Raw genomic sequence first — 18498 nt, 5'->3', positions numbered from 1 at the left:
CATTGTTTATAAGTAATTATTCTTGAGTTTTAAACCAAAGCTATTTATGCAACTGTAAACTTAGACTGAGTGCATTAAAAGTAAAATATAATAAGATATAAAATGTTACATTGGTTAGTTTTTGTAATAAATATTTTGTATTTATAAGCTTGCTTCTGATGTTAACTAAAAATGTATTAATGATTTTCATGTATTGCCCATAAATTTGTATTGGTTTATTACCTAACCTTGATTTATGTTCTCCTTATCCATATTGTTGCATTGGTGGCATTTACTATCCACGTTGCCTGAAAGAACTGTATTGCCATCATAGTTATTTCACAGAAGGAGACTATTCAACCCATCATGTCAGAACCAGCACTCTGCCAGATAAATTCTTTAGTCCCTTTCTTCATCATGTATTTATCCAATTCCCTGTTAGCTGTAAAAAAAAATCTGCCTTCACCACATTCACAGTCAATGCATTTTAGCTTCCAAATGCATCCTGCATGAAAACGTTTTCTCCCTTGTCTCGCTCTTAATTCTCTTTTCCTTTATCTTGTATCCATGACCTGCCATCATTGACTCCTCCACCAAAGGGAACAGGCCCTCCCTCTGCACCCTATCCATACCCTTCAGCAATTTATCTGTCTGTCTAGGTACCATATCCGATGCAGACTTTGGTGACTATGGTTTTCCATATAGATTTATCCTTCGTTTTTTGGATGACTTCCATTTCCTCGATGTGTAGCCCCCTGGCTATGCTTTTGTTGTACATAAGCCGAGATCTTCCTCTAGGTTTTCTCCCCTCAATCTTTCCAGAGAGTATGAGTTTTTCTAGTTCATCTTTCCGCATGATGTGTCCTAGGAATCTGAGTTGTCTTTCTCTTATTGTTGGTATGAGTGATCGAACTGCTTGGGCTCTTCTGAGAACTTCTTCATTTGATGTGTGTGTGGTCCATGATATTTTTAATATTCTCCTGTAGAACCATAATTCAGCTGCTTCTAGTCTCTTTTCCATTGCTGGAGAAATGGTCCAGTATTCACTTCCATCAGTCAGGATAGAATAAATGTAGCACTGCAGTATTCTGTTTTTAGTGTACGTGCTCATCTTTCTGTCTGTTAATATGGTCTTCATTTTTTGGAAAGCTTCTTTCGCCATTGCTATTCTGTATTTGATATCTGTGTCGCACCTGCCATTACTTGTTATTAGGCTGCCAAGATATTTGAATTTGTTGACTTGTTTGATGTTTATACTTTATAATGTATACTTTGATTAAGTATCCACTTAGCTTTCTCTCAGAGCAAACAACAGCTCGCTCTCCAATCTGTCCTTGTAACTGAACTCCCTACTCCCTCTCTACACCCTCAAATCCTCCTTATGATGCAGTAACCAGAAATGAACACACCAGTTGAGGCCAGATTAATGCTTTTTAGAGGTTTAATAAAACCTGGCACCTTTTTATACTCTCTTTATGCCTCTGTTGATAAAACACAGAATTATGTATGCTTCATTAACATCTTCACCAATCTCTCCTATCGCATACAGTTATTTGGCCCTCTGCTCTTGCACCTTTTCTTCAATTTTATTTGTTATTCTATATTGCCTCTTCTCAAACTTCCTACCACAAATTCACTACCAAGATTTTAAAATTACCAAGAGTTTTGAATGGCAGTGAGCCAACCTATGAGCAATGTCTCACTATTTTTGCTCTTTTTTGCACTACAGTATTTATTTAATTTCTTATTTAACTTAGTAGTTTTTTTTAAATTTAATGCACTGTACTGCTGCTGCAGAACAATGAATTTCATGATGTATGCCAGTGATATTAAACCTGATTCTGCTTCCTTATCTTTCCCTGCACTAAACTTCATCTGTCATGTGTCTGCCCATTTCTCCAAACTGCCTATATGTCAACTGCATTCTAACACTATGCTCTTTGCATTTCACAATACTGCCAAGTTTTGTGTAATCCATAAATTTGGAAACTGTGACTTTCACCCAATTCTCTCATGAATAGATTGTAATTTAAGGCATTGCCCATTTCATTAATGCCTGAAGAACATCACTATTCAAATTCCTACAAACTAAAAAACAATATACAACATTCCCCTAAAAATCATGTAATATAATGTGATTTGGTTGTGCGCTAAAATTTATAGTCGATCTGTAATTTTCAAGCTTTATTTGTCAATGCATTGGATTCCATTTAATTGGTCCATCAGTTAATCAGAGCAGCCACTTATGTGGGGCAACTCTTAAGAACAAAAGCAAATTGAGAAAATAGCCGGGATTCCCTTTGTTGATTTGGGACACTATGCAGCTTAGTTGGGGCAAAAGAAGGTCAGTCATGTGAACTTGTGTGGCTGTTAGACACTACACCATGCTTAGAATGAACAGTTGTATCAGATGAGTATTATTGTGTTATGTTATCCATTTGGCTGATTCAAAAAGCAGTGATTTTTGGTCATTTAGTTTTATTATTTTGACTTTAAAAATTTTTGAGACCCTCGCCATGAAAAGATTTGAAACTAGAAATTAACTTATTGGACCAAGTTAGAAGCCATCTGCCTGACACTACTCATCGTCAGCTGGCAGAGATAACTGGAGTGCTGAAATCTGCAATTGCGCACTTAATACATCAGCAAGAAGATAAAATAAATTGGCAATAAATGAGGGACAACAGGGAACATCCCAAAAATGAAAGCATGAAAGTAAGGATCCGGATGTTGAGGAAGCCCTCAATCAGTGGTTTTCCTCTGTAACTGGATGAGTTATGTGTGTCAGTGAACTGATGTTAAAAACAAGTCAGAAGAGCTAGCTAAGAAGCTGGGTCACGAAGATTTAAAGAAACAGACAGTTGGTTGTCTCAATGGAAATGTAGGCACCACTTTAAATTCAAAGTTCAAATTTCAAAAGTTCCAAGAAAATTTATTGTAGTACATATACTGTATACAACCCTGAGATTCATTTTCTTGCAGGCATACTCAATAAATCCATAACAGAATAATAACCGTAATAGAATCAATGAAAGATCACTCCAGCTTGGGCGTTCAACCAGTGGACAAAAGGCAATAAACTATGAAAGTACATATAAAAATGAACAACAAGAACAAGATATGAAGAGTCGTTCAAAATGAACTCATAGTTTGTGGAAACATTTCGGTGATGGGGCAAGTGAAATTGCCCCCTCTGGTTCAAGAGCCTAATGGTTGAGGGGTAATAACTGTTCCTGATCTGGTGATGTGGGTCCTGAGGCTACTGTACCCTATTCCTGATGGCTGTAGCAAGAAGAGAGCATGACCTGGATGTTGGGGGTGCCTGATGATGGACACAGCATTCCTGTGACAGCGCTCTGTGTAGATGTTGGGAAGGGCTTTGCCCGTGACAGACTGGGCCAGATCCACTATTTTATGTAGGCTTTTTTGTTCAAGGACATTGGTGCTTCCATATCAGGTTGTGATGCAGCCAATCGATAATACTCTCCACCACATGTCTATAGAAGATTGTCAAAGTTTTAGATGCCGTGCCAAACTTTGGCAAACACATGAGGAAGTAGAGTCGCTGCCACGTTTTCTTCGCAATTGAACTTGCGTGCTGGGCCCAGGATGAAAGTGTTCTGAAATAATAACACCAGAGAATTTAAATTTGCTGACCCTCTTCACCTCTGATCCATCAATGAGGACTCGCTCATGGACCTCTGGTTTCCTCCTGAAGTCAATAATCAGCTCCTGGGTCTTTCTGGCATTGTTATGGCACCACTCAGCCAGATTTTCAATCTCCCTCCTATATACTAATTCATCACCATCCTTGATTCAGCCTACGACAGTGGTGTCATCAGCAAACTTGAATACAGCATTGGAGCTGTGCTTAGCCACAGTCATAAGCGTAAAGCGAGAAGAGCAGGGGACTAAGCACACAACCTTGTGGTGCACCTGTGCTAATGGAGATCATGAAGGAGGTATTGTTGCTAATCCGAACTGACAGTGACACATGAGGAAATCGAGGATCCAATTACACAAGAAAGTATTGAGGCCAAGGTCTTGAAACTTATTGATTAGTTTTGAAGAGATGATGGTATTGAATGCTGAGCCAGAGTCGATAAAGAGCATCCTGATTTATGCATCTTTGCAGTCCAGATATTCCAGGGTTAAGTGAAGAGCCAATGAGATGTCATTTGTTCTGGACCTGTTGCACCGGTAGATAAATTGGAGTGGATCCAAGTTACTTCATCTCCAACCTCTCAAAACACTTCACCGCTGTGAATATAAATGCCACTAGACGATAGTCATTGAGGCAAGTTACCAAGTTCTTCTAAGGCACCGATATAATCGAAGCCTACTTGAAGCAGGTGGGTATTTCATACTGCTGAAGCAAGAGGTTAAAGATCTCAGTGAACACTCTAGCCAGTTGATTAGTACAATTTTTTTAGTACTCAAGAAAGCACACAGCGAGAAAGGTAGTGCTCATGTTGTAAGTACAGAAACTTGGAAATCTACAAAACTTCCCAACTTGTTTCAAAAATTTTGTGCATATGATATCTACAATGAGGATAGTAAAACAGGCCTTTTTAATTGTGCTGTGCCATATGGTTCTCTTTGCTGCAAACAGGGAACACTCAAGCGCAAAGAAAGCAATGAATTGCATTACCGTGTTGTTCAAAAATGTCAGGAACTGATAAAAAGATTAACCAGAATCCACCGTATTTTCAGCCTGGCTGATATCTTATGCAAATAGTTATTTGTTGATTGGCTTAAACAGTACACTTATTTTAACAAACTCCTGTTCTAGTTGCAAACAAGAGAATATCTGCAGATACTAGAAATACAGGCAACACACACAAAATGCTGGAGGAACTCAGCAGGCCAGGCAGCATCTATGGAAAAAAAGTACAGTCAATGTTTCGGGCCAAGACCCTTCAGCAGGACTAGAGGAGAAAAGATCCTGTTCTAGTTGATATTATTGTATGATAGTAGATATCCTGGGAACAAGTAGGTGTAGAAATTCAGACTGACTCCACACTCCTTCCCAAATCTGTTACCGTCCTAGTCTAGGGAATCAGGCCAGTTGTAAAATCCAGTTAGTTGTGACTGGACATTGAACTAGAAATACTTTCTGACTTGCATTGCAACACTGCTAATATTCGCTACTAGGTCTGAACATTAAGGATAAACCATTACAACTTGTTTCTGTTCAAAGAAGATCATAAGGCTAGAGGTTCCAGCAACACATCCTTTATTAAGGGTGATCAACAGCACACAGCGATCAGAAACAATTTTGTGCCACATTCGTCTGGGATTGAGTACCTCAAACTCCTTGCACCCAATGATCTCAGCTAGATCAGAACCCATACAGCACAATGCAAGATCTGAAATGAATTCACAACCACAGCTTCATATTTAATAATAAAGAAACTGAGCTTGTATCCAAAAGGCAAAATATGAGGATGTGCTGCATTAAGAACAAAGTAACTGGTATTTATCATGCTAATGAAAAATTTTCATGTTTTCCATCATCAGTCTTCTCAAAGAAAACACTATTGATCCACTGCCTTGAAAATTACCACCCTATCTTAATCATTCCTTTCCTAGTTAGCATCCCTAAATATACATATATTGTAGGCTTCCAAGTTCATGCTTATCTGTCCCTCAATTTTACATTTGATTACTTCTAATCTACAATGCTACCCGAACAAAGTCACAAATGGTATTCATTTTGACTTTGTCTGTTCTAAACCATCTCCCCTCAATCTTTATGGCACATTAACATCCTCCCAGCATCTGGCCTCCGTTGTCCATTTGGGTTTTTGGTTTCATTATCAAATTCTAGCTGGAGAATCACACAGGTGTTTATTTTCTGTTATCTGCACTAATATCTCTGATGTCTGTCCTTCACTGCTTCTATTTGTTATCTCATCCAATCCCTCAGTGATTTCTTTTGAATACACGCATTCCAAAGGTTCCAAAGGTCAGTCCTGCCTTACCACTTTCTCCCTTGATCACTCCACTGTCTCAGGTTTGCTATGCAGTGTCTGATTACATTTAATGTGAGAAGACTGAAATCACTGTATTTTGTGACTGTCACAGACTTGGCTTCATGGTCACTGTTATAATTTCTGAAAAAAAGCTAAGTCAGGCTACACACTCGTAAGAACGCAAACACGAGGAATTCTGCAGATGCTGGAAATTCAAGCAACACACATCAAAGTTGCTGGTGAACGCAGCAGGCCAGGCAGCATCTGTAGGAAGAGGTACAGACGACGTTTCAGGTCGAGACCCTTCGTCCGGACTAACTGAAGGAAGAGTGAGTAAGAGATTTGAAAGTAGGAGGGGGAGGGGGAGATCCAAAATGATAGGAGAAGACAGGAGGGGGAGGGATGGAGCCAAGAGCTGGACAGGTGATTGACAAAAAGGATGGGAGAGGAGCATGGGACAGGAAGCCCAGGGAGAAGGAAAAGGGGGCCATCCTCTGGGTTTCCCCCCCTCCCCCTTTTCCTTCTCCCCGGGCCTCCTGTCCTATGATCCTCTCATATCCTTTTTGCCAATCACCTGTCCAGCTCTTGGCTCCATCCCTCCCCCTCCTGTCTTCTCCTATCATTTCGGATCTCCCCCTCCCCCTTTCAAATCTCTTACTAGCTCTTCCTTCAGTTAGTCCTGACGAAGGGTCTCAGCCGGAAACGTCGACTGTACCTCTTCCTAGAGATGCTGCCTTGCCTGCTGCGTTCACTAGCAACTTTGATGTGTGTTGCTACACACTCTTAACACAGCTCTGAGCTTGCATTCACAAATCTATTCTGTTACTAATTCTGCCTAACTACCATCTTTGTAATGTTTCTGATCTCAAAACTGCCTTCGCTTGCCTTCTGCTGAAAACCTCATCCTTACCATTGTTGAAAGCAGTCCTGACTACGCTGACAGGCTCCCGGATAACTCACCGTCATCTACTTTACATTGACGTGATAGTCTAAGATTCTGATGGCTTATCATCACTCACTTCAAGTTCACCTGTTACATTGTGATGGTTAAATTATACACTAACAAAGCCTGAATTTTAAAATTCTTATCCTCATTTTCTATTACTTCTGTGATCTTACTACCCAGCATTTCCATACCTCCTGCTCTTTTAATCATCCCCCCCAATTCACTTTTTTTTTCTCCCTATCTTACAAGTCTTTCAAATGTCAATGGTTCACCAATTGCAGGCAACAGGGAACCCTTGATCTTAATTATTCCAACATTGGTGGCCATGATTTCGTTTCCCTTGAAGCTAACTCTGGAATTCGCTCCTTAAAATTCTGCTTTCCCTTTCTGTTGTTCACTGTCAGTATTTTATCTGGCAATATTTGTATAAACCTTCATTCAAGTAAAGATTTTGATGGCTGTAAGTTGTTCCTGTTTTATAAATGTGAGCTTGTGAATCTCTAACAAACAAAATATTTTGTTTTCTTCATACAGGAAGATTCGTAAACTTCTGTCGCCTTCTGAGATGAGGAGAGCTTCTAGGAGACCTTGCCTCCCACTAATCATGCCATCCCCTCAGCTGCCTTTGACTTCTAATCAATGCAAACAATCCAACATTGCAGAAGCAATTGTCATTACGGACTGAGAACATGAAATTGGTGGATTTAGTCAGTCAAGCTTATCAAGAATAGAGTATTGAAGCTATAGATCACATGGATTTCCTATCAGGCCTTTACAACTTTGTTAGTTGTTGTTAAGACGAATAAGGAAATAGTATGAATATTTTATTGGCAATGTTGTTTTGCCACTCTCTCCAGCAGATGAATATTCTTATTGTTACATTTGTATTATTTTCTAGTGCTTTCAGAACAATGGTGAGACATTTTGCTGTCTTATATATTTTATTTGTGCATTAGATTGATTATACAAGTAGCACTGAAGTACTTTAATATGTTTGTTAATATGCTTTTTAGAAGTACTTACCAGTGTATATATCGATCAGGGATGTCCAACCTTGTCTCAAGGCTTTTAAACCCAAACAATCCAATCCTCCTTTTGTTTATATTCCGTAATTCCTAGGTTGCCCTTCTTGAATTAATCAACACTGAGTTTTAAAAAGGGCTGTCTTAATATTATGGAAACACAAGAGACTGCAGATGCTGGAAATCTGGAGCACGAAGGAGCTGGAGGAACTCAACGAGTCGGGCAGCATTTGTGGAGGGAAATAAACAGTCGCCTTTTCGGAACTGGTCAGTTTTGATGAATGGTCTTGAAAATCTAATGTTCATTTCCTGACCTGCTGCGTTCCTCTAGCTCCTTTGTGTGGCATAATATTGTTTTGTCATCGATGGGCGATCCTAAACCATATTTGGGTATTGGCAACTGCAGGCAGATACAAATTTCTGAATTGTATATAAAATGTATATCCAGATGCCAGTGCAAATCACCTATGCAGTCTACACAGATAAAACCTTAAGCAGCAACAATTCAGGCCTTATCCTTGTTTACAGTTCATTGAGGCTCAAAACCCAAAGTGTGTGTGTATAGGTCCCTCTCAATCATCTCATCTTTAGCACCAAGAAAAAAAAGCCCCAAGGAAGAAGGGCTTCAGCATGAGCTCTACCTGCTGTGTATTTGCGGTGTTCTTCCAGACAAAAAAGAAAATAGCATTTTGTGCTTCACTGTAGCACAAATGACAGCTAAGCTAATTAAGTGATATATTGGGAAACAGCTGGTTTGTAATTAGCATCTGTTCTGTGGTTTATCTGATTAATCTGTGTACAATGGTAATTATTGAGATATAGCTGGAGCTGTAGTTATAGTTTTGTCCATGTGCATGGACTTCAGTAGACAAATATTAAAAATCGGGGGAAAATGACAAATGGAGGAACCTAATAATACTTACATCCAGTGACTAATGGTAAAATGGAGTTTGTGGCTATGGTTTTAGAGATACTTTTATATATTTTTGATAGGAAATATAACCAGGTCCAATATTGAACCCAGAATATCAGGTACTGAAATTCAATGAAGTATTTATTGTTAACAATGTGCTTAAAAGTTTTACCATCTTGTCTCTTGGTCCATGCCCACATCAGACCTGAACAGCTTATACCAATATTCCTTTGATAGAGCGATGGTTTAGAAGATTCTGTGTTGTCTAGCAGTTAGAAGATAAACAATACCAATTCCCTCATCCTGTTGGGTGTGTTTTGGCTGAGCAACACATGGACTTTCATGTCGCCATCTGCATGATGCTGCAGAGGAGCCTAACTTCCTTCAATGTGAACCTGTTCCACAGATTCACTATGCCATTTTTAATGCAGATACACCTCAAAATTCAGACTTTAACAATCTAAATTAAAACAATGGTAACTTAATGATTAAACATACTAATCCAGCATCATGCAGCCAAATCAAATCACTATCTCTCCAGGTTGCTCTGGTAATGATACCGTCAGGAAAGAGCTGCACGTATTTTGGGGTTCCATTTACTTTGTTGCTGTCAGCCTAAATATCTCACTTACAATATCTCAAGCCCTTAGCATCCATGCTTGAAACTTCCTTTAAATTTTCTTTAAACATGACTTCATCTTATGAATTTAGTGGAAAGCTGAAACTCTGTAAGGGCAGCATAACATCAGTAAATCTCAAGGACTGGTGGAATTGTTGGGGAGCAATAGGAAAGCAATCTTTAAGTCATACTTAAATGTGACGTACATCAAAGTTGCTGGTGAACGCAGCAGGCCAGGCAGCATCTATAGGAAGAGGCCTTAAATGTGACGCCTTGTGCACCTTCTGGAGGTGAGTTTGGGTGCATGTGAGTAACCTGCTTGTGAGGCCAGGGTGATAAATTTTCTCTGTTGATGGGGCATTTGAAAAAAACTTCAACAGACATCTCTTGAGACTTGGGGAAACTCATCAGTAAGAATAAGTGCTTTTTGATTCCATGCTGTTTTCTTAGTTTCCACTAGCAAATATTTTGTAATGGCTTCTTGTGATTATAAACATTTGGGAGCTTTCAGTTAGCCACCTTTGGAATAGGCCTGAAAAAAGTTAGGGAACAAATATCATGGATGCTTTTGATCACACATTGAACATAAATGTAGTAATAGGGTGCACAACAAAGAAAACCATAACTGGCCTGGTGTATTAGGAGTCCAAAGCGAGTAGAGGAGAGGGGGCACTGGAGGTATTGTATATGTGAGACATCTATGCACAGGTATTTGGCTACCTTAAAGTGTATGCAATAGTGCTTATCTACACTAGGATTGACAGGGTATAGGTGATCACAGACATCTATTGCCGTGTTCAAGAAGAGCTGCCCACTACTGAGCCTGATTTCTCTATCTGTCATTTTCTAAATCATCATTCAATTTCTTTGCCTCCAATCCACTGTGGATCCTCAAGGACCTCTTTTGGTAGCACTTAAATGCACAGAGTAGGTTACAAGTGAGTTGTCTGCTGAATGCCCATTTGCCGTGCAGGTGGTCAGATTAGCATCTCTGGTTGGCTTCCCCCAGCGCAGAGTACCATTGATTAAAACATTCAGGAGGTTTGACCTTCTGCAAGTAGTTTCCTTCCAGCAGTGCACAAATTGTGTGCAATCACAAGAAAAGGTCCACGCAGATCCATGTGTGCCTGCTTCCCTGGCACACATCATCCAGCACTGCATTTTGCTTTGCAGTAAGGAGTTGATTGAGGACAGGCTCACTGAATGCTTTGGGCGAGATGTGACTACCAGCTAAGTCACTGAGCAAGTCTTGTTGAAGATGTACCTCTAGTACTTGAATTGTGCTCAAAATGTTCTTCAGTGCTCACGGGTAAGTGTAACGAGAATGATAGTGTTGTGCTGCATTAGCACCACATTGCACTGCACTGTGTATTACAGTTAGAGGATAGCTCAGTGCTCATCACCGATGGTGTACATGTTAGATGGGGAAAACTTCAAACAAATGCTTCCCAGGTACTTTAATACCTTGAAAGTTCTGCTAATGATTTCCGCCAGGAAAAAATTAAAATTAAATTCTTCAACCCCCAACATCTCCTATAAACTAGTCCATCAAGCAAGTGTATTATGTTGCTCATTCCCCAGTGTGTCATATCATGGGAACCATTTGGCTTCATCCTAGGATCTTTGCATGATTTAGAAAATGCTGGCAAAACAAATAGAACAATGCAGATGTTCTAAATAAAGACCTGATTCAAGATTGAAACATTGCATTTTCTGGCCTTGATATGCCCTTAAATACTGACAGTAACTACATCAGGATCTCCTCCGTGAGTGGGAAATTAAAAACAATGTGATAAAGGCTATGCATCGCACATTATCAGCCAGTGAATAAGCCACAGTGACCTGCACTTCTTCAACTGAGGAATCACAAAACTCAGCAAACTCTTCTGAAATTCTGTGGCATACTGAATTCATCACTAGTGTTTAGCTCTTGAACGCATTATCAAATTGATGTTACAAATGATCTTTCATGATGTAAAATGATCCAGGTCAGCTAGCACTGAACACAATATTGGTTAAAAAAGAGAAGTGGAACTATCAATTCATGTAATTTTAGTAGTTTTCTACACACTCCTGTAGCATGTATTTCTATGGCTTCATTTTTCAGGGAGGCAGATCCCTGCTAATGTTTCCTTGGTCTGCACTCTCTGTTTCGGTCATAGTTTGTATCCCACCTGCTCCTGTATTGGGGGAACACTCACTCAACAGAAGCTCACGAGCACATTGAGTACGGGCAGGTTAGAGAACAGCCCATGAAAAGTGAGCATTTTTCACTTCTGTCTTCCCATTACCATCATCTTGGTTTTGGACTGACTGCAAGTGAACAACTTGGTAGAGTTCATTGATGTTAAAGCAATCCTGTTGATATGTCTAGCATATCTGTGTTCATAGCATGTGTCTTCACTTTTGAGACCCATGCTTGAAGCTTCGTATAGGCAACAACTTTGCCCATATTTAGCTGCACAGCCATTCCAGTGGTTTTGGCACCAGACAGTCCTTTATTATGGGGACTGTGCAAGACCTTGCAAGTTGCCACTGGACTTCATCATTCCATTTCTTCAAATGGCACTGTGTTTATCTGAGATGAGCTGGTAGAGGCTTGTGTTACCCAACAAAGCCAATTCCTCACATACCCTCACCAATTATCAAGTGAAAGTCACAGCCCGCTGAAATGCTGGTAATTATATGGGCTTGTGGTTGTGCATCCTTTCATATTCAAAGGTGGGAGATTGAAAGGTGTAGGAATTCAAAGAGATCTGAATGTCCTTGTACATAAATTGCAAAAAAAAAGGAAAAAGTAGGTACAGCAAGTAATTAGAAAGAAACATTCTGCTTCTCTTTATTGCAAGAGAAATTGAGTTCAAGAGTGCAGGGAGCTTGTTCCAATTGTCAGAGCACTAAAGAGACTGCATCTAACATATTACATAGATATCGGGTCTCTCTACCCTTGAAGGTTGTACTTGCAATTAAGGGAGTGCAGCAAAGGTTCTGTATATTGATTCCTGGAATGATGGGTTTCTCATATGTTAAGTTTACTTGACTGGGCCTAGGCTCTCCTGGATTTAGAAGGGTGAAAGTTGATATCATAATTTTTTTTTGGCATTGGACTGAGTAGAATAGAGACTCCAAAGGTTATAGATACAGAGATGATGTTTTCTTTGGCTGGAATATCTGGAACAGGGGGTGACAGTCTGAAAACTTAAAAAAAAAAGGTCATTCAGGACAGAGAGGTGAGGAAAATTTGTACCAGAGGTTAGTAAATCTGCAATGCTCCACCTAACAGGGCTATGGAGGCTTGCCAACTTGCAGAGCATTTAGATAAATATTTAGATATTAAGATAATCAAGGGCTATTTAGGATCATTGCTGGAATATAACATTGAAGTGAAAGAGCAGGCATAATTTTAGTGAATGACCAAATACTTACGGGGGCATGGGGGGGTTGGGGTGGAGATTTGTTGGTCAAATAACTTACAGTTGCGATCTGTAGAAGGAATATAGAATTATTGTGCGTAATTACGAATTATTGCTGTACGTTTGAAGAGTCTGATAGAAAAGTGATTTGAAATGAGTCATGATGAAGTAGCTGTGATGTTTATCACTACACTTGAGTTTCTTATTGTTCAGTCACTGAACAAATAACCTCGTTGTGTGTTAGATATGCTTAAGGCTGAACATAGTTCCAAATGGACAGAGAGCAAAAGATAGAGTTCAACAGAGCTTGAGCCCTCTATTCAAGCATGGGGTTGAACATGACTGAGTTGTAAGTGACTGAGATTGATTCACTGCATTTCATGTATTTGCAATGATTCATGACTATTCCACATTTCTTTATACTGAGAGATGCTACTGTGGTTCCAATTTCCTTCGTCTTATTTTCCGAATGCTGTTTGATGTACAATTTGCGAGGTACCACACAGCTCACCCCATCCAATAGACGATCTAGTATTGTGAATAAGTACTTTTAATGTTGTTGTAAAGCACCCATGGGATCCCAGTTTCTTCACACTTGAAGAACTGGGTAAACTATGTCACTGTTGTCCAGAATCTCTCCTGTATCAGGAGTTTTACGTAAGCTGTGGCAGAAAATCCCTTTCCCCCAACAACCTTATTCAATCCTCTACAGGATGGTATAAGAACAGACCTGTGTACATTTCACAAAGTTTTTGCAACGTTTTTAAGGAGGTGACTATCTTGCAGTGGCATCTCAATACACAAGCAGTAGGACAAGTGCAACTGTAAATAGATGGGAAGATGAAATCCATTGAAAGTTAAGTCCCAAGGTGGATGAGATGGATTATGCTTAAACAGTGGGATAAGCCTTCTATGAGCATTGTTTTGACATGGTTAAATTATGAAACAACTTTTTGCACTGTTTCCATTACCCTAACATAATATTTCTGCTGCTTACCCCTTCTGCCATCCTGGTTAGACATGTAGATTTCTTTCTTGTATTGCTGTGGGGAATTGTGCTCCCTCTTCACGACTTCATCCAGCAGCAAACATGGGAGAGTATCATTAAGATCTTGCTAATCATGACTGTGTTAAACATGTCTTGCTGAAATTGGATTGCATAGAGCTGTGCTGTTCATTGCTTGTCATTGAAACTGTAGTGTTTCAGTCCATAGTAAGTGCAATGACTAACTCTAGGTCATTTTGCTTTGCTTTAAAAATTTGACCAGGCACTTGCAAACCAGAAGTGATTTTTTTTTATTGTCAGACACGCATCAAATTAAATGATTCTCTGGACAGCAATCTGGAGGATGTTTGTGGAAGTTAAGTTCACTGTCCCAGATCATAGGGTTCCAAACCCTGTGCTGGTTTGGAACCCTACTAAATAGGTAGCATGCTTCAATTTCTCTTTTGGTCCTGTTTTTTTTTTAGCTTTTCCTTCAATTCTTCCCAAGGCCTTATTTCTTCAGACGAACTCACCACCCTTTTGCTTGATCACTAGCCTAACAATTAATGGACGTTGGAAGAGCATGGCAATGCTTCCATAATTTCCAAGCACACCCCCCTTCTTCACACCTCCCCCCCCCAAAATACTGCTGATCCCATTTTGTCCCACTCCATCCAGCCTACTTTTTCTTCTGCCACTGGTGATCTCTGTCGGTTCATGTTTTGTAACTTTAAGCTAGAAATATTCGGAATCAGAATCAGATTTATTATCACTGATATATGACATGACATTTGTTGTTTTGTGACAACAGTACAGTGCAAGGACATAAAATGTATACATTGCAGATGAGGAATAACGAGGTAGTGCAGAGATCTGATGGCAGAGGGGAAGAAGCTGTTCCTAATTCCTTGAATATTGGTTTTCATGCTTCCTTACCTCCTCCCTGACAGTAGTATTGAGGAGAGTGCATATCCTGGAAGGTAAGGGTCCTTGATCATGGATGCAGCCTTTTGAGGTGCTGCCTCTTGAATATGTCCATTAATTATCTGAAGCTAATTGCAATATTATAAACACGTCAGGCAAATGTTTCCAATCATTGCTGTATTAAATGGTTAAGTTTGTGAATAAGTACAAAAAAAATGTTAAGTCAGGTGTACTTGGTAGTGTAGTAAAAATTATAATAACATATTGAAGAACTACCTGGGTAGAAATCAGGTGAGCAGTGCCACATACTAGAATGGCAGCCAGTGGCATGCTGGAAACACTGCTTCCACATGACACAAAGTGCCTACCTGTTAGAGGTATTCCACATCCACCCATCCACCCCCCACTTCTACCACGAGCCTTTACCATTCATTTCTAATCAAATTGTGGTATTCTTTGTAAATGGATATGATTATCTGCAATAATTGGGCTCAGTGCTGATCATAAGCTGACTGTTTGCACAGTTGGTAAACTGCGTTGTTTTAACATTAAAATGCACAATCTCCCTAACTCTATAAATAGTTGAAAGTGCGAAATAAGAGGTTTATATTTTCCTGTGCCCTTTGATCATGGTAATCTATAAATTCATCTTGTTCTTTCGTTGTATACAGAATATGTACGTGACTTAAAAGTTTCTGTATAATACAAGCTTGAGTACATTGTGGCCTTAAATATATATTCATGCAGATGCAAGTACTATTCATCCTAAACACTCAGATTCCTGAAAGCAAATTCATCTGTTGATTAACGTAGCATACTTAACTTTGTTGGCATAAAGGAAATGCTTCCAGTTGGAAAAATGAAATAAAGGCAGCAAATACTGGGAATACTGGGCAGATGAGGGAAAGCAATTAAAGCTTCTTTGTTTATACCTGAGATTACATAGAAAATTGTGATCGAGAACCTGAACTTTAGTTAAATTTACCTAAGGTGCAGTGTATGGGGGCTGGTGCCATTGACTCATTGATCATGCCCTTGCCAACTGTTACAGCATCTGTGCCTGTAACAAGGCAGCTGCTCCCTGGGTTCAAGACTGAGACCCTGTGCAGCCTCCTGTGCTCAGCTGTTGTTAGGAAAGAATATGAAATTATGCTATTACCCATGTGAGCTGGAAGCATCTTGCACTCAAACCACAGGAATTGATCCTCTAATGTGGCGGTGTTCAACACCATGATAGACTGGGCAATGGTAGAGACATCAAGATCTGGCAGGTTTCAGTGAGATGCTGAAAGCTGTGACTCGTTGCACACTTCATTCTGAAGTGTGAGTCCACAAACAATTCTTCTGCTTCACTTCCCTGGGTATGAGACCCACTGTTTGTCCTAAGGCTACCTATGGGAATCTGGGAGCTGCAGTATTGCTGTTGGACAATGTTACAAGAAGATCAGGCGAGCAAGGAATTTCCTTTCATCATCAATGGAGCCCAGCTTCCCTATTCCCTTTTAAAATGCAAACAACTGCATAGCTAGAAGCTGCCATGTCACACTTCACTGACTCTCCAGTCCAGTCAGTCATCTGGGAGTGACAAATGCTCAGCATCTCTGACTTTCTCCTGTGTCAATATTGGCAGCAAGTGCCTATGAGCTAACCCAGTACTCGATTATTCCCTCACACAGTTATCTGCCTGCTCCAGCATCCAGTTGTAGAGAATTATATCTGTGAGCAGTGTCTAATGGTTGGGGTGATATAGCCTTCCCTGGGAGGAGAGTACTTCTGCTTGCTTTTTAGTTCCCATCTCAATGACCATGAGCTGCTTGCCAATGACAAACACCTCTTTTTTCCATCTCCTTCCAAAGATAATCAGTCTCCCTCCTCCAGCACAATGTTCTTCACTGGACTATATCCCTCTTCATCTAACTATTGCTTCTCTACCATGTTGGGAATGCATAGAAGGTTAGAGCATTTTCCCTTAGCAATGGTACACTACCCTGGTTGAGTGGGACTGCAGTGCAAATGTTGTGCCAATGTCATAGACCGCATTGTAGGCAGAATATGAAGGGCATCTTCAGCAAAATTGGAGACTTTCCCATGTACACTAATGACAGAATAAAGGCAGAGAGGGTTTGAAACCTTAACATTTAAGTTAAGTAATATCAAAGTTTTTAAGCCATAGATAAGTGCTGCATTTCTTGGAGTTTCCAGCTTCATTTTGAAGGAAAATTTTCTCTCCCTCAGATTATATCATTGCAACAAGGCACCTAAAAACCCCATAGCCTCACCTCCAGATTCCTTTCAATTACGCTAATTCGCTTGCATTGCAATTTCTGATAATGAGCTTATCGCAATCAAAATGTGCAGTTTCAGTTGAAGTTACATGTCTGTCACTTAGAAATAAGCGGCTGTTTACTTTGAATACATTGTGAATTAAAACCTATCACATTACTGCAAAATCTAACCAAGTCCATGTGTCAATGACTCCCAGTAAATACCGAACTGTTGGCGTGAGAAAAAACACGAGAGAACCAAACATAATAAAATAACAGAGAACAAAATAAAACATCTGTTATTCTATAACTTTAAATTTATAGCATAATCTATGTTATTTATGATTACTTTGTGGTCTTGTGAAATAAACCTGTGCTCTGTATTGAATATTATGAAAAGTTCATCATTTAGTCTTCTGTGAATAATTTTTATTTACAGCTGCTGTATGCAAACATGTTTAAGCTGATATATTGCAAAAAACTGCAGGTTACTAATGAATTAGATTTTTGTTCTGCTGCCCATTTCTGTGATGTTAAAAATAACAAAGAGTTGCCTTTTCCCACAGGTTTAGCTTTGGCAATGGTAAATATGGGCCTAATTTTTTCTATTTAAAAAATCTTTGTTGATGCTGTAAGGGAGAAATTAACGAGTCTTCTGTTATTGTTTTTAATGGGTGGCAAATGCTTTGTATACAACTGGTAAAAAAAAATAAAGTTGAAGACATCTTTGTATTTTTATCTGGTTAAATATTAGACCATAAGACATAAGAAATATTGCAGAATTAGGCCATTCTACTCATTGAGCCTGCCCTGTCATTCCCTCATTGCTGATTTATTATCCCTCTCAAAAACATTCCCTGTCTCTTGCAAAAACGCCATCCCCTTCTCGCAATTCCTCCGTCTCCGCCGCATCTGCTCTCAGGATGAGGCTTTTCATTCTAGAACGAGGGAGATGTCTTCCTTTTTTAAAGAAAGGGGCTTCCCTTCCTCCACTATCAACTCTGCTCTTAAATGCATCTCCCCCATTTCACGTACATCTGCTCTCACTCCATCCTCCCGCCACCCCACTAGGAATAGGGTTCCCCTGGTCCTCACCTACCACCCCACCAGCCTCCGGGTCCAACATATTATTCTCCGTAACTTCTGCCACCCCCAACGGGATCCCACCACTAAGCACATCTTTCCCTCTCCCCGCTCTCTGCATTCCGCAGGGATCGCTCCCTACGCAACTCCCTTGTCCATTCGTCCCCCCCATCCCTCCCCACTGATCTCCCTCCTGGCACTTATCCGTGTAAGCGGAACAAGTGCTACACATGCCCTTACACTTCCTCCCTTACCACCATTCAGGGCCCCAAACAGTCCTTCCAGGTGAGGCAACACTTCACCTGTGAGTCGACTGGGGGATATACTGCATCTGGTGCTCCCGATGTGGCCTTTTATATATTGGCGAGACCCGAC

At 40.0% G+C, this 18498-nt stretch overlaps 1 protein-coding gene across 4 annotated transcripts in view; it reads left to right on the top strand.

Annotated features, from left to right (window-relative positions):
- The window catches only part of LOC134350477 (metastasis-associated protein MTA3-like), a 216570-nt gene extending 198815 nt beyond the window's left edge, over nucleotides 1-17755 (top strand). For 3 of the 4 annotated variants that reach the window (XM_063055687.1, XM_063055686.1, XM_063055690.1), the window contains exon 20: nucleotides 7435-17755. In XM_063055687.1, the coding sequence (XP_062911757.1) occupies nucleotides 7435-7585 (151 nt within the window). In that variant the 3' untranslated portion in view covers nucleotides 7586-17755. The remainder of the gene's footprint in view (nucleotides 1-7434) is intronic. The other variant, XM_063055688.1, reaches the window with a different exon arrangement.
- The last annotated feature ends 743 nt before the right edge of the window (nucleotides 17756-18498 follow it).

The sequence above is a fragment of the Mobula hypostoma genome, chromosome 8 (assembly GCF_963921235.1).
Source record: "Mobula hypostoma chromosome 8, sMobHyp1.1, whole genome shotgun sequence".
In the NCBI taxonomy this organism is placed as follows: domain Eukaryota; kingdom Metazoa; phylum Chordata; class Chondrichthyes; order Myliobatiformes; family Myliobatidae; genus Mobula; species Mobula hypostoma.
This window is presented reverse-complemented; position numbering and strand designations above follow the sequence as displayed.